The following is a 22,343-nucleotide window of genomic DNA, read 5'->3' on the forward strand; positions in this document are numbered from 1 at the left end:
AAAATCGTGTTGATTATACGACCGGAATTATAGAGTTATCTTGTATATCGCATACGTTTAGTTTTTACCTATTATTTGTAACAATTTAATTGATAGCTATACACGATTTAACAAAATGAAAAATTAATAATTTAACTTTAAATTTTGTTCCTAGGAAGAAAGAACGATGAGCGTTTATATGATCCAGCGACGAACTTAAACCACCCAACTCAAATCATAAGAGTTAGTTCGATTAAATATATATATATATATATATTCAGTTCGAATTTGGTTGATTTTTTGAAAATTCAAAAGTTCAGTTCACGAGTTAAAATTTTTTTGGTCAGGTCAACCCGACTAACTTAAAACTAAATGTTTTATATTTGAATTTCAAGAGATTTTAGTTATTAATTTAATAGCTATTATAAATAAAAAAAATAAACCTAACGACTCAATCCAACCCAAGAATAGAGGGTCGGGTTGTGAACCCTATTTGGGTCACTAATCTGACCAACCCAAAATCTCGGGTTGGTCCAAAAAAAATTCCAACCCACCCTCATGCACCCCTAAGAACGAGCCTATTAATTTCAAACCGAACGCAAAAGAATATGATAAAGTTCATTAATTAGCTATACCATACCATACCAAGCATTAGTAGTTAAATTTTTATTGTTCTAAAAGAAAAACTATAATAATCATTTTAATGCCTCCAATGTCATTAGGAGTATATCCAACCACTCCCAATAATGTAAAATCACATGGCATGCAATAAATGAAAAAGTTGTTTGATTATTCGAAATAGAAACCGAAACAATAACACGAACACGAAAAGCAAAAAAATCTACTCTATTAAGCACAACATCGAAAGTTTACGGGATCTATCAGCACATTTGGAATGTCAAGGACTTATAAGATATTCGTTAAAGATTAGAAGCTCGATGAACACGATCTTAAAGTTTAAGAACTAAACGTTTGATTTAAGCTATAAAAAATCAAAACCATATGTATATCATATATACTTTAAGGGTGGTTTTCAAGGGTACAAATACATCTATCTATACAAGCAAGAATAAAAACTTGAACCTTTCTTGCAGAAAACTTCAGCCTCAATCAGTTCATTAATGGTAATTGATACTCATCAACTCATCAGCCATAGAGGAGAGTTTAGAACAAACCTTAGTCATTAGAAGTACATTTTCTTCAGCTTATTCGGCTCCAATCCTCGTAAAACTGGGACTGCTTCTACCGTTTCGGTGCTCGGATAGTAGCATCTGAAAGAAACATCTAGACGTGGAAGAACGATATGCAGGGTGACGTTAGAACCGATCTACTCACTAGAATACTTTTTGGTTGATCTAATCAAATAGCAAATGGTAATAGTAATAGAGGTGTTGTATAAGGCCCAGAAACATAGCCAAGTTTACCGCTAGCAGATATTGTCTTCTTTGGACTTTTCCACTAAAGGTTTTTAAAATGAGTATGCTAGGGAGAGGTTTCACACCCTTATAAGGAATGTTTCGTTCTCCTCTCCAACCGATGTGGGATCTCACATTGTTCGAGCCACCTCGAAAATAAATTAGTAAACCAGTGAAAGCTTTATTTTCTCGAGCAAAGTAAACTCGATACTCATCACAAAAGTTGGGTAAGGCAAGCATAAAGTTCTTAACTGAGCTCAGTGTTTAAAGTTTCCCAGATGTTTATAATCAACTTACTTCATTCTAAAGGGTTAGATGCTTGAGACCGTTGTTCTTCAATCAAAGCTTGAATTCTCTGTAGCAGACACAACCAACCAATCAGTAATACAAAAGGAAAAACAATGGCGTGTATATAAAAACGGATAGCGATAATTAGTTGATACCTTCACAGAGCTTCCAACCTCATCTACTTTCTGAAGTACTCGTTCCCCCGAATAGAAGTACGGGTCATACTTTAGAGATTTCGATGGAGATGCCGCCTATGATTTAGAAAAAATATATGTATTTTTAGTCAATGTCATCATTTGACAGGTAGGATTATGCAATGACCTACCCTTGTATTTGGAACTTCTTCATTGCCATCATTCCTCATATCAGAGAGACGCATTAGAACAGCCTGAGAAATGCAGAACGAGGGTGACCTCTAAGATCATCGGAAACCTATTCATTGATACCAAAAAGTACCTTTTTAAATGCAATTGGGTCTGTAACTCCTTGAATTTGAACGTCATCACCAGGTGGTCTTCTCAGGCCAGCATTCTCTATCCTAAGAGAGTAAACTCCATAGAGAGACTGTAGATATCCTGTAAACATGGGATCGAGATCTTAAAAGTTATATGTCGTAGTAAATAGATTTTTTTTTAGGTAAGAAATTGAGAAAATTGAAGGAAAGCAAGGGCAAACACAACAGATTCTACAAGAAAAAGAGAGTGTAACACCCAAGCCCAAGCCCATTACGTATCGCCGTTAGTATCACGATTTTAAAACGTGTCTACTAAAGAGAGATTTTTACATCCGGAGTGTTTCGTTTCATTCTCCAATCGATGTGGAATCTCACAATCTACCCCCTTAGGGGCCTAGCATCCTCGCTGGCACACCGCCCCATGTCTGGCCCTGATACCATTTGTAATACCCCAAGCCCAGTGTTAGCAGATATTGTCCGTTTTGGCCTATTACGTATTGTCATCAGCCTCACGGTTTTAAAACACGTTTACTAAAGAGAGATTTTCACACCCTTATAAGGAGTGTTTCGTTTCACTCTTCAATCCATACAGGATCTCACAATCCACCCCTCTTGGGGCCAGCGTCCTCACTGGCACACCACCCGGTGTCTAGCTCTGATATCATTCGTAACACCCCAAGTCCACCGTTAGTAGATATTGTCCGTTTTGGCCCATTACCTATAGCCGTCAACCTCACAATTTTAAAACGCATTTACTAGAGAGAGATTTTCACCCTTACAAGGAGTGTTTCGTTCCACACTCCAATCGATGTGGGATCTCACAGAGAGAGTCGACCCTACCAGAACTCTAATCCAAAAGAACAATACCAAAGTTATAATCACAACAACAACAACAAAAAATAATAATAATAATAATAATAAATAAATAAATAAATAAATAAATAAAAAGCTTGGTACTGAAGTTCACAAAGAGACATTAAACATAGCTACCTTCCAGTCTTCCTCAATCTCTCAACCTCTCCAAAGTTTCAATTGCTACACTCAATCCAAATACCCCACAAACTAGAAAGAAATTAGCTTGCCACAACCACTTTGGCCTTCTCCCTAAAAGGAGGATTTAGAAGCACCTCATCAATAGCGTGCTCCACAAACCTGAAACAAATTCCTCCAACGACCCAAAAGAAAAGCAAACTGACATTCCCACAAAAAATGATCAAGACTCTCCTCGTACTTCCTGCAAAGAATGCACCATGCAAGTGCAACACATAGGAAGAATGCCTTTTGGACACTATCCATGGCAATAACTCTCCATGTAATACTGGGCAAGCAAAAACCTTAACCGTTGTTGAAATTTTAACTTTCAAGAACGAGGATAAAGCAGAAGAAACTGAGGTAGCAAACGAAGGAGAAAAATTAGATAATACATGAAAAACAAATGGCACGAGAAGCCCCTAGAAGGATGCGTCCAGATTCTACTATCCCTCCTCGCAAGGGTCACACGCTAATCGCGAAAAAGATAAAAGTAGACTCACCACATTAACCTCCTCTCTATTAGACAAAAGGCACTAGGAGTTTAAGGAGAATGAAGAGCAAGAGAGGCCACCAGGTACATCAATAAAAACAGTCATACAGAGTAAGAGTATTTTCCTAAGAAGCATGGATACAACACGTCACAAACAAGATGATATATTATTTTCTATGAATTTAGGACACAAATACGACAAGGAAATGTTCATTAAACTATGAATTTTTACCAATATTTACAATTTTAATGCAATATAGAAATTCAAGTCAATATGGTCCTTAATAAAATGTTTGTCAACCTCAGCATGTTTTGTTCTGTCGCATAGAACTGGATGATGAACAATAAAGATGGCAGCTTCATTGTCAAAATAAATTTAGTTATCTAAGAAACAATGATTCCAAGATCTTCACAACAAATTTTATGGGCTAAAGTTCTAACTCTTCTTTTTATTCTTTTGCAAACTCCCATCTGTCCATTTTCTTATTGGCTAATTGCTAACATCCCCAGAAAACTTATTTATAATTCGATATCCTTTCGATGTTGACTATGAAAATTAAATGCATAAACTTTTTCTTCTCCTCCTCAATTATAACAACTAATTGTTTTGCTGCATTACGAAATCGAAGGTTAATATGGAGCTTAGATTTAGTAAACCATTATTAAAAAAAGGAACAACAAGAACAACAACTTAACCTTGTTCAACTATAATGTCTGCCACTGAAGGCAACAAAACATGCTTCTCTTTCTTCAGTACTCCAAAACATGGAAAAGGTACAGGTCTTGTAACCTGTGATGGAAAATACAATACTCCTTAAGGTACACGAGCAAATAGTTTTATTCGTATTCATAGAACCGTCTTTCAGAGATCAACGATAAGAGTGAACAATGGAAGCATATTACTGGTTTAGACTAAAATGAAAAAGATATAGTTCCACTGTAGAGTGGCTAATACGACAGCGTGCAACGACATTCAACTACAAATCATGATAATCCTTAGGCATTCAATTAGTGGGAGAACTTACAATAATTTAACAGAAACACCAAAGTTTGTAGATTAAAATAGATTGAACTTCACAAATTACCTTGTAGATTATAGAATTTGGTGTAAGATAAAGCTTTTTCGATTGAATATCTTTCCGCAAAACGTATCGTCTTATTGGTAGATAAAGCAGCATCAACAACCCAATCCCCCACGCTAAAATCAAAAGCAAGGAGTAAAGGACCCATTGTGCTGTATGATACTTAACAAAGCTGTCTTCCATCTCTTGGAAGGAAGCTGCAAACAACACGGGCTCATCGTCGATTTCAGGTTCCAAATCAGAATTGCATTCAGACAATAGACCCCTTTCCAAGTTACTAATTTCCACAGCCTCCACGTCTGAACCCATCTAAGCTGACACAAAACAAAGTCAAATTTAATTATAAAATTCCGTAAATCGAATTAACCATACAAATTCTTACTAAGAGGAGTCGCATTTGTTAGACGAACACGACTCTCCACAATGGTATGATATTGTCCACTTTGAGCATAAGCTCTCATGGCTTTGCTTTGGGTTTTCCCAAAAGGCCTCATACCAATGAAGTTAGTATTCCTCACTTATAAACCCATGATCATTCCCTAAATTAGCCGATGTGGGACTTCCATCATCCAACAACATTCAAGTACTTCGAATCATCTAGTTTTAATTGTTTGGGGGCTTCAACAATTTTGTATGATAGGATGCTCGGGATTCACAAGTACAAAAGTAATCGTACTGAATTTGGTTGAATGTAAAGAAAGACTACACATCCTTAGATGACAGAAATTAATCCGACTAAGCAGCAATAATCCAAGTTCCCCAGCATAATTCCGCGAGAAATAAACCCAAATTCATAAATGATTCATAAAGTTATCAAAGACAAATAAAAAAATTGAGCCGAAAGCTCATCAGGATCGCAATGAGACGAGCGATATTGCACTCGAATTGCGGTTGTCTCATTGCTTGCCTGAGGGCAGCGGAAGGGAAAAGAGAACCAACAAATAATCAAAGAGCCAACATAAGAACAGTAGATGACATTGAGACGAATAGAAACGCATGAAATTTACCGATAATAATAAGCAAATCCTGTTTCAATTGGAAACTGGAAAGCCCCGCGACTTGGAAATCGATCAAACGAGAGAAAAATCGTTGGAGAAATTGGACAGTTCGGCAATCGGGAGCAGAGAAAGCAAAGGGAGGGAAGGCGCTGGCTCGATGTGGCCGTCGGAGGAAGAAAACGGCGAACGGCGATCCTAACTCAGAGAGGACAGTGGAAAAGAAAGTTCGATCAGAGAGTAATGGCCGTAAAATTTGGAGTACGATTTTATTTTTCCGAATCAATAAAAAAATTAATTTTTTATTTTATATCCAATAAATTATTTCATTTTTTTAATATATCATTCTTTTTATATATTAAAAAACTATTATTACTTTCATCATCCAACACTTCCCCTCCTCCTTTTTCACTCATTTTTTTGACTAAGTGACTAAGTTTAGGGTATGGCTCTGATACCAACTAACAGTGAACACGACTCTCAACAATGGTATGATATTATCCACTTTGAGTTGAAGCTCTCGTGGCTTTGCTTTGGCTTCTCCAAAAGGTCTCATACCAATGAAGAGAGTATTATTTTATTATAAACCCATGATCATTCCCTAAATTAGCCGATGTAGAACTTTCATCATCCACACTCTTCACTAAACAATTCATCCATAGAATATTCATTAGATAAGAACTCTCTCTGTCTTTTTTTCTAAGCTTTTCACGACTCAACCTAACTTACTCAGATAAAGACATATTTTCACGACTCAACCTAGCTTACTCAGATAAAGACATATTTCAACATGTATCTTTGATGATCTCTTCACTACACAGCTTTCCCGTAAGACATCATTAGATAAAGGATCCCCATATTCTTTTTCAAGCTTTTTACCGACTCAACTGACTCGCTTATCTATGCAAGGACCGACTCAACCAACTAGCTTTCTTATGCAAGCCATATTTCATATTTCACTGTAGTTAGTCGAGTCCAACATAAACTAAACTCACCTCACCTCACCTCTGGAGAAGACAGGCTACCTTTAACTCCACACGTTATTCGTGCACAAATTTGACCATTGAAAGTTAAAATTACTCGTGATATTGGACCAACTAGTTCAAGCACAGTCAAATTAAAGTTAATTATGGCCAACATTTAAAATTACTCTTCCTAGTTCCATGTTTTCTCCCTATTTGGCCAAACACCGTGTGACAATGGTCAATAGAAGCTTCAAGCTTCGCATTTCCAAGCAACAACATTCAAAAAGTGGCCACACCGTATTGATCTAACAAACAAATTCTCTGTTATTACCGAAATTTCCATCAAAGTTGCCTTTGTTTCAAGCCTCTATGACCCCCAGAATCCATCTCAATTCCCATTTTTGGGGCAAAGCAAACCTCACTAAGATGTTTTACATTGCCAATCGCAACTACGATAGAACTGCAATAACGTCCGAAGCCCTCAATGCGATGTAATCAGAGCCATCTTTGCCCTTGAACTCGTTCCCGGCGTACTTCGAGTACATCGCGTTATCTCCCACGGCGATGGATAGCGGTTTCCTCTTGCCATCCTCCTCCAGATGACCAGGGCCAACTGCTATCACCTGTGTGAACCAAATGTTTTATGTCAATCATACGGGCATTGGTATCTATAATGAAACTAGGAGGGTGTGCTTTTGTATGCTTATACTGACCGTTCCGATGGACGGTTTCTCTTTACTTGCTTCTGTCAGCAACAAACCTCCGGCTGTTTTCTCCTCGGCCTCGGCCACCTGTGATCAAATTTTTTAGAACAAGTATTACATTTCTGTCATTTGAACCAAATAATGGAAGACTAGACCATATAGAACTCTTTCCTACTTCTAAGGGAAAGGATGGAAGACAATTGCAAGGAGTTAAAACCATATGTCAGTGACTCAAAATGTAAATCAGAAAGATTCTCGACACACGCCACCCCCAAAGATATCGGGCAAGCACATCGGAAGATTCGGACAATTTGGTCTTATGGGTTACGCCAAAAAGGAACATTGAAGTAGTATGCAAAATGGAGACAGACCTTGATCAAGACCCTGTCATTTAGGGGCTGAAGATCTTTCGCGTCATCTGTTTCTAGTATACCGACAATATCGTCTTCCTTCAGGATAAGATGCTTTGAACCGTTGAACTCTAGCTCAGTTCCAGCATACTTGGAGTACACTACTTGAGCACCAGTCTATTGAATCAAAAAACTCAATGGATATAAAACAAAACAAAAACACATTGAATGAATTAAGAGCGTAAACAGATTAAATGCATACCTTTACACTAGCTTCCACTTTGGTGTTTCCGATTGTCTTGCCTTCTCCAACTGCAACAACCTCTCCTCCTTGGGGCTTAGACTGAGCGGTTGTTGGAAGTAAAATCCCTCCATCAGTCTTCTCTTCAGCTTCCTTTATCTTCACCAACACTCTGTCGCCCAATGGCTTGATTGAAGTGTACTGAAACATTGCAATCAATTCACACGCGTAAGTAAATTTTTATATACACTCACAGATCAAGCTCCAACATAAAATGCACCCTGCTAGAAACTTTTAGCAGTTTACTTATATAAACTCAAATTGTTTCTGGAATCTCGACACACCAAAATTAAAGTTTCCATAGTTGCAGATGCACACAGTAATTGGAGGAAAACTTATCCATCACAACAGATACACGCAGATTGCAGCTATGATTGTAATTAAGTAACCATACAGGACAGTCAAAAACGTAATATCAACAAATGAGAAACTTGGCAACTAAATAGACAACAAGTTGCAAAATGGAAACAGGAAGAAAATTGGAAGGAAAAGGACGAACAGAGATTAAAGAAACCAAATTATAGACCTGAAGATGAGGCATATTTCACAGACATACAACTCAGAACAAAGAACTTAAAATTGGTTAATGAATAGCAAATTCACAACTATATTTCGCAAATCCTCGTCTCAAACCACAAACTAAAGCCAAAAATGACAGGCACTAGCAGAATGGATAGTGTGGAACCTTTGGAGCAACCACAGTAGCAGCTCTGACGACCAAGCCAGTGTAAGATCTCTTAGCCCGACCCCCGACTCTCACATGAGCAACAGAAGGAGAGAATTTCACCGCAGAAGGTCGAAGCCCACTGAAAGAAGGCAAGTTCCTAGCAGAAATTAAAGACCCAGCGAGTTGAGCTGTCGCCATTTCACGTTCTAACCTCAAAAAACACCCAAAATCCAGAAACCAAATATGAAAAAGATTAGAAAAGGAACAATTTCAAACGAGTTTAAGTCAATTTCAATTCAAGCTCCAAAACGCTAAAATTGTCCGCCAAACACAATGCAAGTACACAGAAATGAAATTTCCCGGAAGAATCGAGAGAGAAAAGAAGAAAGAGATGAGTACCTGAAGATAAAGATGGAGAAGCGGCTCCAATTGGATAGAAGATTATAGAAGAACGATGAAGATAAACCCTAGAAACTGGAAAGCAGCTGCAGCAGTGGAAATGGGTTTTATCGGAGAAATTAGACCCTTCTAGATATTGCTCCGATAATGCGACAAATATATATATATATATATTACGAAATGCGTATTTCTCATTTATTTATTTATTTTTTAAATAAATATTTTTGACAATTCTTCCTATTTTTCGCTTAAAAACATTTAAAACTAATTTATTAGACACGATAAATATTAGAAATTAAACCTAATCTAATTTCTTTATATAATAATAATAATAATCTCTATTTAATTTCTATTTTTTTAATTAAAGTATGGGCTTAGTCTCGGTCACATACGCGCTCTTTTTAACTGACTAAAGTCAAATCCACTACACGACTACAACTAGGAAAAGATTGAGAAAGAAACCTCAACCCGCTTCATTTCCTTCCTATCCGAAAAAATTAGTTTTTCAAGGCCGGATGGATTGAAGGAGGGAACGTATCTCTTTTTTATCCCTGCCCTTCACAAAGACAGGTGCAGGTGCGTCTCGCTCGACCACATGATGAACGTGTTTTGAGCTAACTCCATGTCAAGCACTTAAGCGGAGCTTATAGTCACTCGTAAAGAGTCTTAAATCCGATTCTACACTACATATGATATTCAATTCCAGCCCTTACTAGCTCTTGTCACGAGGAATATATATATAAATAGATATAAAATTAAATTTTATGTTAAATTATCTATAAAATTGTAAGTTTTTTTAAATACACAAAAAAAAAAGTTTTAAATAGAGATTTTGTACGTAATATAATTTATATTCCAAAACAAATTTATAAATTATAAATTATAATAATTAATGATACATGAATATTTTAAATTAAATTATAAATTTAATCCTTAATTTTGTGCTTAATGCACATAAATCACGTGCCTATTTTTATTATAATCAATTTTCCAAAATATATTTATTTATTATGTTCCTATCGTTAATTCCCTTTCTGTCCCCTTGTTTTGTCTTTTTTTTTTTTTTTCAATTATTAATTTCAAAAACAAAAGCAACCGAAAGGGCCGGCCCATCCCTCTCCGTTTCTTTTCTGCTATAATTATTATTCCCATTTATTAATTTAATTAATTAACATAATTTTTAAAATGTATATTTAAAAAAAATTATTACCATATATAATTTTTTTTAAATAAAGTCCGACTGTGACAAGAAATTAATAATATATATATATATATACACGACACAAAAAGTTGAAAATTTTATTTAATATAATCTCGAAAGTTTAAGAATTTATTAGACATTTTTTAAAAGATCAACAAATTATTAGAAATAAAATGACATCGAAGATGAACGATACCACGTAATTAATCGAAACTAGGGAACGTAAGAATGCATCGATAAGGGAGCACTCACGCGAGAAGTAATGGAGGAAGCAGAAGTGAAGCTATCACCACGAGTAATGACGCCCTAAAAACTTAAAAGAGTTCTTCCACAAGGTTCGTCTCGGAGTCTTAGGAGCACCCATGTGAGTTAGGGTTTAGGGTCACCCAGTTCGTTTACAAACAGTGAGTCGGAGCCTAAAATTAGACCAAAAAGCAGAACATGAGAATATTCTATACTACTCTTGGTTGGTCGGGAGGGACGGAGTAAAACACTTATAATTTAAGCATAAAAATAGAAAAGAAATAAAATTTTAATTGAAATTGAGTTCACGTGGTCAAACTTTGTGGTGGGACCGTTTGACTTTGGGTTGAATTTTGGTTAGAAAGCAATCCACTCGACGCAAGCCCATCTTCTTCGAGCGTTCATAGGATTAACAAATATTATTTGTATAATATATAGTTTCAAAATGTTTAATTTAATTTATAAATCACATCTTAGGCATGTGATTAAATTCGCTCCAAAACCCTTTTAAATATTATTATTATTATTATATATATATATATAATATTAAATTTGTTATATGGTACGAGATCAATTAAATATGATTTATAGTCTAAGTGACATCTGATTTTGATAGATATTATGATGATTAGTTTATTGTATCACTAAAATCGGGACGACCCATTACTTAACTTTCGATCTCGAGAGAGTTTAACCACCTTGCTCGAAGGTCGAGGGAATGACTCAACAATTTGAAGACTTTTATCATATGGACTGTTCAACTTAAGTTGGGTTGGGTTTGTTGTGATTTATGTTGGGTTGAATTTTAGGAAAATCAAAATTTTGAGTCGGTTTGCGAGTTGACATTTTTCAGTCAGGTCAACCCCACCAATTCAATATTTGTCATACTTTTAAAATTATTATAAAAATTAAGAATATTGGATATTTGTAACAGATGTTAGTGATGCGTTGTGACTCGTGAATTTTTTATATTTGAGTTTTATGAGATTTTAGTTATTAATATATAATTCAACTCGAAAATACAGTGTTCGGTTATGAACTCTATTCGGATTACTCGGATCACCAACCAAGCCACTGAAAATTTCAATTTGATCTAAAAAATTTATCCAACCCAACTCGTACACACCTCTAGCCTTTCCCGTTGACGAAAAAAAGTCTATATTTGCTAATTATTGCTAATCGAACAAATTTAAACGTACCCGAAACCTAATTTAGGGATTAAAGAGTGTGAAAATGGATTAAAGCACGAGTAAATCATAGAAATTCACATGAAGAACGATTTAAAGCACGAGTAAATGACTAGCCCATGTCATACATGACGTGGCTATATTTACATTATAAATTAAATTTAAATAATAATAAAAAAAAGACACATAATCATGAATGGCCAAACCCCAAAGCCAATCTCACGCGTCATCTCCCTTTTCCCTCTGACTGTCCCCACGCGTTCCGCTACTTCCAGCCACCTTCGACGCGCCTCCCTGCTCCGGTCCAAGATGGACTCTTTCCCCCCATATTTATACCCCTTCTCCTCCCACTCTCAGCCGCAATATCCTCCAAATTCCTTACACGCTCACACACTGCCGCCACTAAAAAAAACAAAAAGGAAAAGGAAAAAAAAAAAAAAAAATTAAAATTTTAATTTTTTCCCACCAATTTTATCCCTTGCATGACGAAGCCGCCGTCCCCATCCACCGCCTCCGCCGCTTCCGCCGCCGCCGACAGTCCCGATTCACGGTACAAGGGTGTACGCCGCCGCAAGTGGGGCAAGTGGGTCTCCGAAATCCGCCTCCCCAACAGCCGCGAACGTATCTGGTTAGGCTCATATGATTCAGCAGAGAAAGCCGCGCGTGCATTCGACGCTGCGCTTTTTTGCCTACGTGGCCGCACCGCTCGCTTCAATTTCCCTAATAACCCACCGGAGATCGCCGGTGCCAGTTTACTCTCAAGAGCAGAGATTCAATCCGTGGCAGCTCAGTTCGCTAACTCCAACCCCCTGCCGCCGCCTTCGTCGGAATGCACCCAACCCACCATTGGTTCTCCGTCGCCGTCGCCGTCGCCGTCGGTAGTTTCAGAAACGACCACCGCCGTGATCGAAGAAAGATCGACATTTTTGGATCTTTCGACAGCGATGGGATCCGGGAATTACGGGTCGGAATTCGGGTTGTTTCCGGAGTATAACCCGTTTTTCAACGAATTGATGAACACTACAAATTCTGGAGCTCCTTTTTTTGATTATGGAGATGAGAATTTGGACGATCAGGATTCGTTCCTCTGGAACTTCTGATCAAGAACAGAGTTCTGACGGTTTTTTTTGTCAGAACTTTAATTCTTTGAAATTTTGTTTCAGAAATTTAAATATTTTTCCAATCTCTGTGAAGATTGATGGATCCAACGAATTTTTAGCTCGGCCGTCGATTCTTCCACCGTGTTCTTCCCAAACAAATTGTAGGGCTTGGATCATTTTTATTTAAACTAAATTATCAATTTAATTATTTAAATGCTACTATAATATTTTAAAACATAATCTTTAATAATATATATATATTTTTTCTTAAAATCCCTAATTTTAAATTTTGGAATTAATTATTTAAAACTATTTTTTGGTAAATAAAATTAGTGTTTATAAGATTAAATTTTTTAAAACATAAAATAAATCTCCTAATAAAGTGTAAAAGATTTTATCCGGTTCGGGTCGGGTCGGGTGTCGTAGACCCGAACCGCTGAAAATAGAGTGGAATGCACAAAAATGGAACCGGGGCATTCCGATAACCGACGGTTTACTCGGTTCGGTCTGGCGGTTAGTTTAGCCCAATAAGGCACGTGCATATGTTGGGCCTTGAGCTTGAATGTTTCAAATGGGCTATTTGGGCCTGGTATTGAATGGGCTCGAGATAAATAATCAAACCCGTGGGCCCAAGGCCCATTTTTATTTTCAGTCCTTTTTTGCAATTCTCGTATGTTTTAAAAATATTAATAATTTTTAAATCTTAATTTTCAAAAATTAAAACTCAAATAATTATCAAACGGGTTCTAAAATTTTATAATTATTTATAATTAACTCCCTCAAAATCATTAAAATTAAAATACTTTACCAAACTCGAGAATAAATTTGTCCCAAATAACCCTTTTCCTACCGTGTTAAATAAATAAACGAATCCAAATCGTACAGTTTAGCTCTTAAAATTAAGAGGACTCATCGAGTTATTCCTAGCTGTTCATTGGAAGGTTTTTTTCCAACCTGACTCTCGGGCCAACCTGTCCACATTTTGGGTTTATTCAAATTATTGGAATAATCTAAAAATATTGTTCAATGAGTCTGTCGTCATACCGTATATATCTCTTAATAATCGTTAAATATGTTGGGTCATTTTCTGTTTGTTTGATTAACGGTTAAAAAGACTGAAAATTGAATATTTCTTTAACATAGGGTAAGAGTGTACGGTTTTGAAATGTAAGGGCGAAATTGTCATTTAATCCGTCTTGTCTTGCTCGAAAACCCTAATTCATTATAGATATAGTTGTGGCGGGTAAAATAGTTGAAGTTTTGGGTGAAGGAAAGACATGTATGGATAAGTCCAAAGAACACAATTCAATGCTCTTTTGACTTCTATCTCATGTCAACCAATCAAACAAAGTACCTTAATTCTAGGGAGTCTACAAAAGTCCACTTAACAAAAATACCATATTTTACTAACTTACAAATTCCATAACCTAAGGAGGTTGTCCCAATGTGACTGATAGTTTTGAACCCTGGAACGTGTGAGAAACTTATAAGCTGGATAACCTTCTCGTAAATCATTTGAGGAGGTTACGACGATGTAGCTGGTAGTTTTAAACCCTTGAACGTATGAGATGAGATGAACAATAATAGTGTTTCGAATGTGGATCCCGAAGTTATAAATAGATGACATGCAGATTCTCGAATTTACGTAGTGACACTTTAACTTATAAATATTGTTTGTTTCAAAAGTCTGGAGTTTTTTGTTTTTTGTTTTTGTCTTACATGCATGACACATGTGTTTTACATCTTGTCAGTGAGATCTCACGTCAGTTGAAGAGATGAACAAAACATTCTTTGCAAGAGTATAGATGCGTTTTAAACAATATCTACTAACAGTAGACTTTGACTGTTACAAATGGTATCAGCGCTAGACACGGGACGCTATGCCGGTGAGGACGCTGGGCTTTAAGGGGGTGAATTGTGAGATTTTATATCGGTTGTAGAGAGAAACGAAACATTCATTATAAGGGTGTGGAAACCTTCTCTAGTAGACGCGTTTTAAAACTGTGAGGCTGACGACTAACGATGATCAATAATGTGCGAGTGAGTGAGATTTAGACCTCTTACCTCACGAACGAAGATTAGTCGAAGATATATAATTTAATTAATTGAGTTATCTTACTTTGCTTATAATTAAATTACATTAATGACATTTTTCAATTTATCCATAAAAGAATTTGGATAAAATTGTTAAAAAATAATTCTCCAATATTCAATATTCTAATATAAAAAATAATAATTATAAAATTTTAATCATTTTTCTCGTGATTTTTTCCGCAACCACAATTTACAATAAAAGATATTTTTATTTTGAGAATATTAAAAAAAAAAAGTTAAATCAAGACCATGAAATTAATTAATTCTTTATTTTTTGAATTTTCTTTAATAATTTTAACCGTCATTATCGCCAAATAATTAATATTCCAAATCATAAGACAATTTAAAAAATTATTTATATAATTTTCATTTATTATTATTATTATTATTTGCTAATAAGTCCTCGTCTTTTAATTTTATATTTAATAAATTCATGATATATCCAATAATTATTATTTTTTTTATATAAATTTATATCCTATTTTTAAAACTCTATTAACTAGATTAGATAGGTACTTGAATATTATTTATTTATTTATTAATAATTATTATTCAACACCATATTTTCCGCATTATTATTGAAAAAAAAAGTCATTTATTAAAAACTACCAAGAAAAAATAATAACCAAGAGAATAAGTCAAAGGACAATATCGTAATTAGCTAGATTAGAGAGGGGTAAAATAGTCATTAACGTTAAAAGTAGCGAAAACGAAAGAAGCAAGCTGTCCCGTGTGGGGGTTTATAGATAGTGGAGGGTATTAAAGTAAATTCAATCATAATAAGGACATAACGGGAATTAGAAACCAGGGGACTACAGTTCCGACCTGTCGTTTTCGATGCCGAAGAATGTGGGGCCTCCCTTTTAATAGCAGTGGGCTCTAGACGATGTGTCGCTTAGCCCATTCATAGTGGTCTGAGTAATCGCCTTCAATTATTGTCGTCGGGTCTTGAAGTGAGACGGTTCCACTACAGACCGCTCCACTGAACTACACCTGTACTCATAACTCCGATTCACGACACGTGTCATAAACTGATTGAAACAAAATGGAATCTCTTGTGCGTGAAGCTGGTCCCACTGTGGGACCCACTTCCTTTAAATTAAAACGTTGTCATAATCATTGGACAATGACATCATCTAAAATAATTAGCATTTTGAAAACTACTTTATTTTATTTTATTTTTTATTTTCTATTTTTATTTTTTCTTTTTAATATTAATATTTATTTTTATAATGTAATTTCTACATAATTTGTTGGGAATTGCTTAAATTGTTTTACCAAATGCATTTATTATTTCATTATAAATGAATAAATACTATTTAAGTGGTTATATTTATTTTATTATAAGATCATTTTAATTAATTTATACATAAAAATTTAATTTTTTTCATGATTTTTACGAATTTTTAAATGAAATAAATAATAATGATGTCAATTTTAACTAATTATACGTATCAAACACAAAAAGTAAACTATGGTCGACTCAATTGTTAAATTAAAAAAAAAAATATATATATATATATATATATATACACCCAAGGTTATATATGGTGAGCCGTTGTTGTTACTCTCTTGCTTGCTTATATAACGTCTCTTTCTAAAACCTTCTCTTAAACCGAGGCCAAACGCTCGAGCATACGTCGCTTGGTCGTAAGCGACGCAAGAATGAATTGGCTTAGCTCACTTGTCGTTGAAAAGTGAGTGCCGCACAATTGCAAGTATGCTGTCATAAAGAATGCGACTGTCACAATATATATATTATATATATATATATAATGAAATTTTGAATTAAAAAAAAAAAAAAAAAAAAAAAAAAAAAAAAAAAAAAAAAAAAAAAAAAAAAAAAAAAAANTTCCCAAATCAAATATGCTATTTAAAAAAAAAATAAAAATCTCAGCCCAAAATGGCCAATCTTCAATTACAATATTGAGATTTGGGATTATTATCATTAATTAAATAAAACAAACTTTAATTATCATCTAATCCCTGTAATTTCCAAATTAGTCTTTATTTTTTTAAATTAAATTTTTATTTTTATTGGCCATTTTAGTTAACTATATTAATTAATGATATTAAATATTATCACTAGAAATTAAATTTTAAGTGACATGGATTTAATTAATTTATTTTGAATTTTATGAATTAAATTTAATTTCTTTTTTTGTTAATTTCTAATTCAAATCTGGACTACCGTTATAATTGAGATAAGCTATGACTCTCTAATAAGTACTATATATTCGAGACTCAACAATAACACAGCTCAAAAAATTAAGTTTTTAGCAAAAGTAAAAAATGGTAAGAACAAAGAGTCTGAGTTGAGTGTCTGTCGTAAGAAACCTACATTTAAAAATTTAAAGGCGTTTTTTAAGCATTTAAAAATTTTAAAATATTTTCGAAACAAAATATTAACAGTTTCGAGCAGTAGTAACAATGCAGATTAATTAGGGTTTTGGTTTTAGGCACATACGTACGCTTTTATACGCTATATTTCTTGAAAATTTGAGTCAAAATCATGGAATTTGAACATTCCACGTATACGTGTATATATATATATATATATAAGTCGAAATACTCAAATATTAACATTTCTCAAAAGAATGTCGAAAAATATCAACAATGAACCGAATTTTTTACTATACAAAATTAACGATAAGAGTATTTTTTAAAAAAATTTAGTTATATTTTTTTAAATTAAATGATATATACGTATACGTGTGTGTATATATATATATATATATATTAGTCGGAATACTCAAATATTAACATTTCTCAAAAGAATGTCGAAAAATATCAACAGTGAACCGAATTTTTTACTATCCAAAATTAACGATTTTTATACTAAATGATATATATATATATATATATATTATTATTATTATTTTTGTTTGAGTCAGAAATACTCAAATGTTAACATTTATCGCAAGAATGTTGAAAAATATCAACAGTTAATCGATTTTTTAAAACTAAATGATATATACGTCTACGTACGTGTTTGTGTATATATATATATATTTATATTTATATTTGAGTCGAAATATTCAAATATTAACATTTCTCGTAGAAAAATATAAGCCGAGAGCATTTTATTTTTAAAAATAAAGATATATATGTATACGTGTGTATATATATATATATATATTTATTTATTTATTTAATGGAATAAAAAACCCTAAATAATTCCAAAACCAAAACCAGGGGCTAAGGTAAGTGGAGCCCACCTACTCCCCCATTTTATGTGCAAAAAGCAACCTTTGATGCAATTATTATTATTATTATTATTATTATTATTATTATTATTATTAAAAATATTATTATTATTATTATTTAATTTACCTTTATTTCATATAATTTCATTCCCTACTTTTATAAGTACAATCCCCATTTCCCCTTCATCTCTCCACTCTCTCTGTTTCCGCCTCTGCCGTCCGATCCCCTCTCTCTCTCTCTCTCTCTCTCTCTCTCTCTCTCTCAATCATGTTGGCCAAAGGGCAACGTCCGATCATCGGAAGGTTATCGGAGCTTCTCGTCTCCCGTTGCCGGCCAGCCTTCCTCGACACCACCACCTCCACCACCGCCTCCGCCTCCGCCAGCCCCACTTCCCATTTCGACCTCTCCCCTTCTCCCAGAGGCAATCTAAAAAATTACAACGCCGCCGTTGGACTTGGCATCGTCGCCGCCCTCGATACCTCCACCTCCGCCGTCCGTGGATGTGATATTTTGGTTAAACACGCCGTTTTCAGCCCGAAATTTAACTCCGCTCGCTGCCCTGCTCCGATCCCGATCGCGTTGGCTGGTGGGTCGTTTCCGCCGGAGGAAGACGACGAACTCGACGGCGTGGAAGAGAATTACACTTATGTTACCACGCGTGGACCTCACGAATCTTCCACACGTGTCTATTACGACGGTGGTCTTGTCGCTAGTAGGTGTTGTGAGAAATCGCCTCCGATTATGGCTCCCGCCGATGAAACTCCGCCGCGCCGGACGGCCGATTTCCTCCGATCGTGCCATTTGTGTGGGAAAAATTTAGAGGGGAAAGATATTTACATATACAAGTAAAGAAACAATACCCAAAAATTTATTTGGTTCAGAATTTAATTTATTCCGATCAAAATTTCTGATGGGTTGTGAAAATTTTGCAGAGGGGAATTGGCGTTTTGTAGCCCGGAGTGCCGGTCGAGCCAAATATCGAAGGAGGAGACGAAGGAGCGGTGTCGGTCGGAGACGAGAACGGCGGTGGAGACGGGGTCGAATTCGCCTTATAACAGAGGGATTTTCTCGACTGGGATTCTTGCAATTTAGGTGAAGAATTAGAAGAAGAGGTGAAAGTATATACAAATTTAGATACGGCTAATAGTTTGGTTTTTGAGTATTGTATACATGAAGAACAAGTGGGGTGACAATTATTTACCCACTTCTTGTTTTATGAGCAATAAAATAGAGAAAGGCAATTTTTTTATCCGTCAATTCTGACATACTGTTATATGGAATGTTTCGTTTCACTCCCCTTTTTAACCGATGATTTGGCCATGATACCATTTGTAAGTTGAGGGGGTCGGTGTCCTTACTGGCACACCGCCCCGTGTGAGCTCTGATACTATGTGTAACAGCAAAAAAATGTCCATTAGGGAGAGGTTTCCACGCCCTTACAAGGAATGTTTCGTTCCCCTGTCTTCTCTAACCATTGTGGGATATCACAATCCACCACTTTGGAGGCCAGAGTTCTCACGGGCAAATTTCACGATGGTTTGGCCATGATACCATTTGCAAGCTCAGGGGGCCGGTGTCCTTGTTGGCATATCGCCCCGTGTATTGCTCTAATACCATTTGTCAATTTTGGCCTGTTACATATCGCTCGAGGCCTGTTACATATCGCTCGATTTTAAAGAACGTCCACTAGGGAGAGGTTTCCACACCCTTATAAAGAATGTTTCGTTCTCCTCTCCTATCAACGTGGTATCTCATATTAAATATGCTAGACAAGTTGAATTGGGTGAAATTTTTTGAAACCATGAAATCGAAAGGAGTTTCTGGTAGCAGTCGAAAGGATTAATTTACAAGGGCATGCTTCGTTTGTTTTGCTCTTCTTCTTCAGACACATTTGACATGATGCTAGAACCTTCTCGGGTTTGCATTAAATTAACATTTATATATATATATATATATATATATATATATTTTTTTTTTTTGAAGAAATAAGGTAAATAATAATAAATATCAAAATTGATCCACTAATGTCAGTTCAACCAGAAAAGGAGAGACACAAACATATTCTTCCAGCATCACAAAAACACAACAAAAATCATGTCAAAAGCTGATTTTAGCTCCATTTTTATTCTCCATTATCACAAACACATTAATACTTTTTTCATTTTATTTTACAAAAAGCTGATAACTTTTATTCTTCCCTACAACTTTTAGCTCCATTTTTGCCTTCACATATTCCCTTACAGAAGTACCCACAACCCCTTTTCCTCGAACCGAGCCACCGTGTTGTCGCCATCGTCGATGAAGGATCTCACGACATGGTACCATTGTTGAGTCAGGTGATCATAGTTGGATACAACGTTTGTTATTGATGTAGAAGCTACAGTAGTCGTATGGATAGACGCTCGACTAGTAAGAGATGACCATTGAGTATCGACCCAAGCCTTGCAAGTCCAATGCCACTACTTAGTCCATCGACTTTTGGTCGAAACAAAACTTATCGAATAGATACTCTCGTTCTTGATTTCGTCGTCGGTGTGAGCACGAGACTTCCTAAACACCTTGACATCGACATTGTCTTGATCATATGTATTACGGTCAACAAGGTCGATTGCAACTAGTTCATTGACACAATTATAAGAAATTCTCTGACACAATCCAATAAGATTAGAGTAAACAAATGATTGTTTTTTTTCAAACATTTTTACAATTTGACTCGATCAAAGAGGGAAGCCTGATTTTCTGGCAACAAATTAATAACAAGAAACCATTGCTAAGCTCCTAAGAATAGCAATCAAGTAACGGATTAAACCCCAAAATAGAGCTATAAAATCAGCAGTTCATTCTCCATCTTCATCCACACCTCTCAATCAAAAGCGAAAAAGAGCGAACGAGCAAAGAAGAAGAAGAACAACAACAAAAACAATGGCAAAATCCGCAATCATGCTTGTTTCAGCCCTTTGCTTCATGACGCTTCTTAACCTGGCAGCCTGCAAGAAGGATCAGTTCTTCGTGGAAGGGAAGGTGTATTGCGACACATGCCGTGTCCAATTCTTCACCAAAGTCAGCAAATTCATGGAAGGTAAGTAATTACTCAAACGAAAGCCCTAACAATCGCAATCCAAGCCCTAAGAAACCGAAACCGAATTCGAAATCGAAATTAAAATTGAAATTGCCCTAACTATCGCAATCGAAGCCCTAAGAAACCGAAATTGCCCTAACTATCGCAATCGAAGCCCTAAGAAACCGAAATCGACATTGAAATTGAAAATGAAATTGAATGCAGGTGCGAAAGTGAAACTGGAATGCAGAGAAATCGAAGGAGAAAAGGTGACGTTGAACAAGGAGGCGGTGACGGATAAGACGGGATCTTACAAGATCGAGGCGGACGGCGACCACGAGGAAGATGTGTGCGAGGTGTCGCTGGAGAAGAGCAGCGATTCAGACTGCGATGAGGTGACGGAGGGAGGGTATGCGCACAAGTCTCGAGTGAGCATCACCAGCAACAGTGGAATCACCAATGCCGTCCGCCAAGCCAATCCTCTGTCATTCATGAAGAAGGAAAGGGTTCCTGAGTGCAAGGAAGTTATGAGAGAGCTCGGATTCGATGAATTTGGCTTACCCGTCTAAATATCTTCTCTTTCTTTTCGCATTCTTTTTTTCCCTTCTTATTAATTATACCTCAAATCATGTTCTCCCCGTTTTATATATCAAAATAAATAAAATTCCATTCTTCTATTATCTTATTATTATTATTATTTTTTTTTTTTCGGGTTAATTTGGATAGTCCAAATTGGTCGGATTACAATGTTTTTGCACTGATCACTGCACCTTCTACTCATTGGGGCCTAACATTTGCCCCAACAGCTGGGTATAGGTTGCTTGCTTCAGAGCCATCTAAACCTCGTGTGGGGCACAAAAACACGAATCACTTCACAAACTTCGTGTGGGGCTAACCCTTTTTGCTCCGCTTAGTCCTATCCAAGGGTATTTTAGTGATAGGTTCTATAGATCGATTTTATATTGCCCTTCAATTCGAATTAGCAAAAGCAATGTCTCCAAAAAAAAAATATATGTGTAAATTGAGTGGTAAGCAAATAATAATAATAATAATAATTAATAAAATGAATTTGTTTAGTTAAAATTTTCATTTATTTAAATTAGTTGAGTTAATTGGACCAGCGGGTTTTATA

The 22,343-nt window shown here is 35.6% G+C and overlaps 5 protein-coding genes and 1 long non-coding RNA gene across 9 annotated transcripts; 3 read left to right on the top strand and 3 right to left on the bottom strand.

The window, feature by feature from the left end:
• Positions 1-929: 929 nt before the first annotated feature.
• On the bottom strand, positions 930-6,002 carry LOC111780744. Of its 2 annotated transcripts, none has more exons than XM_023661233.1 (8): positions 5,748-6,002; positions 4,744-5,049; positions 4,355-4,448; positions 2,139-2,257; positions 2,008-2,070; positions 1,838-1,933; positions 1,692-1,749; positions 930-1,263 (listed from the first exon to the last, which is right to left on the bottom strand). In XM_023661233.1, the coding sequence occupies exons 2-7, from the start codon at positions 5,047-5,049 to the stop codon at positions 1,693-1,695; spliced, it is 735 nt and encodes a 244-aa protein (XP_023517001.1). In that variant the 5' UTR covers positions 5,748-6,002; the 3' UTR covers positions 930-1,263; position 1,692. The 2 variants fall into 2 exon arrangements, with proteins under 2 accessions (XP_023517001.1, XP_023517002.1); XM_023661234.1 differs by having other exon boundaries at positions 4,744-5,054.
• A 998-nt stretch (positions 6,003-7,000) lies between these two features.
• Positions 7,001-9,261, bottom strand: LOC111780628 (20 kDa chaperonin, chloroplastic-like). 3 transcript variants are annotated; one of them, XM_023661076.1, is made up of 6 exons: positions 9,122-9,261; positions 8,741-8,928; positions 8,017-8,196; positions 7,776-7,931; positions 7,414-7,491; positions 7,001-7,323 (listed from the first exon to the last, which is right to left on the bottom strand). In XM_023661076.1, the coding sequence occupies exons 2-6, from the start codon at positions 8,918-8,920 to the stop codon at positions 7,150-7,152; spliced, it is 768 nt and encodes a 255-aa protein (XP_023516844.1). In that variant the 5' UTR covers positions 8,921-8,928; positions 9,122-9,261; the 3' UTR covers positions 7,001-7,149. The 3 variants fall into 3 exon arrangements, with proteins under 3 accessions (XP_023516844.1, XP_023516845.1, XP_023516846.1); XM_023661077.1 differs by having other exon boundaries at positions 8,741-8,933; positions 9,122-9,252; XM_023661078.1 differs by having other exon boundaries at positions 8,741-8,945; positions 9,122-9,252.
• Positions 9,262-11,975: 2,714 nt separating this feature from the next.
• LOC111780565 (ethylene-responsive transcription factor ERF017-like) lies at positions 11,976-13,066 on the top strand. The gene has a single exon (XM_023660992.1). It carries the CDS (start codon positions 12,235-12,237, stop codon positions 12,850-12,852), a length of 618 nt encoding a protein of 205 aa, XP_023516760.1. The 5' UTR covers positions 11,976-12,234; the 3' UTR covers positions 12,853-13,066.
• A 5,240-nt stretch (positions 13,067-18,306) lies between these two features.
• LOC111780208 lies at positions 18,307-19,410 on the top strand. Its single transcript, XM_023660543.1, has 2 exons — positions 18,307-18,998; positions 19,086-19,410. Exons 1-2 carry the CDS (start codon positions 18,421-18,423, stop codon positions 19,243-19,245), a joined length of 738 nt encoding a protein of 245 aa, XP_023516311.1. The 5' UTR covers positions 18,307-18,420; the 3' UTR covers positions 19,246-19,410.
• A 1,389-nt stretch (positions 19,411-20,799) lies between these two features.
• On the bottom strand, positions 20,800-21,845 carry LOC111780210. The gene is made up of 2 exons (XR_002812817.1): positions 21,526-21,845; positions 20,800-21,140 (listed from the first exon to the last, which is right to left on the bottom strand). It is a non-coding gene; the product is annotated as an uncharacterized LOC111780210 (long non-coding RNA).
• On the top strand, positions 21,050-21,891 carry LOC111780209 (olee1-like protein). The gene is made up of 2 exons (XM_023660544.1): positions 21,050-21,232; positions 21,437-21,891. The coding sequence occupies exons 1-2, from the start codon at positions 21,076-21,078 to the stop codon at positions 21,778-21,780; spliced, it is 501 nt and encodes a 166-aa protein (XP_023516312.1). The 5' UTR covers positions 21,050-21,075; the 3' UTR covers positions 21,781-21,891.
• Positions 21,892-22,343: the final 452 nt, after the last annotated feature.

This window comes from Cucurbita pepo, chromosome LG18, assembly GCF_002806865.2.
Source record: "Cucurbita pepo subsp. pepo cultivar mu-cu-16 chromosome LG18, ASM280686v2, whole genome shotgun sequence".
Classification (NCBI taxonomy): domain Eukaryota; kingdom Viridiplantae; phylum Streptophyta; class Magnoliopsida; order Cucurbitales; family Cucurbitaceae; genus Cucurbita; species Cucurbita pepo.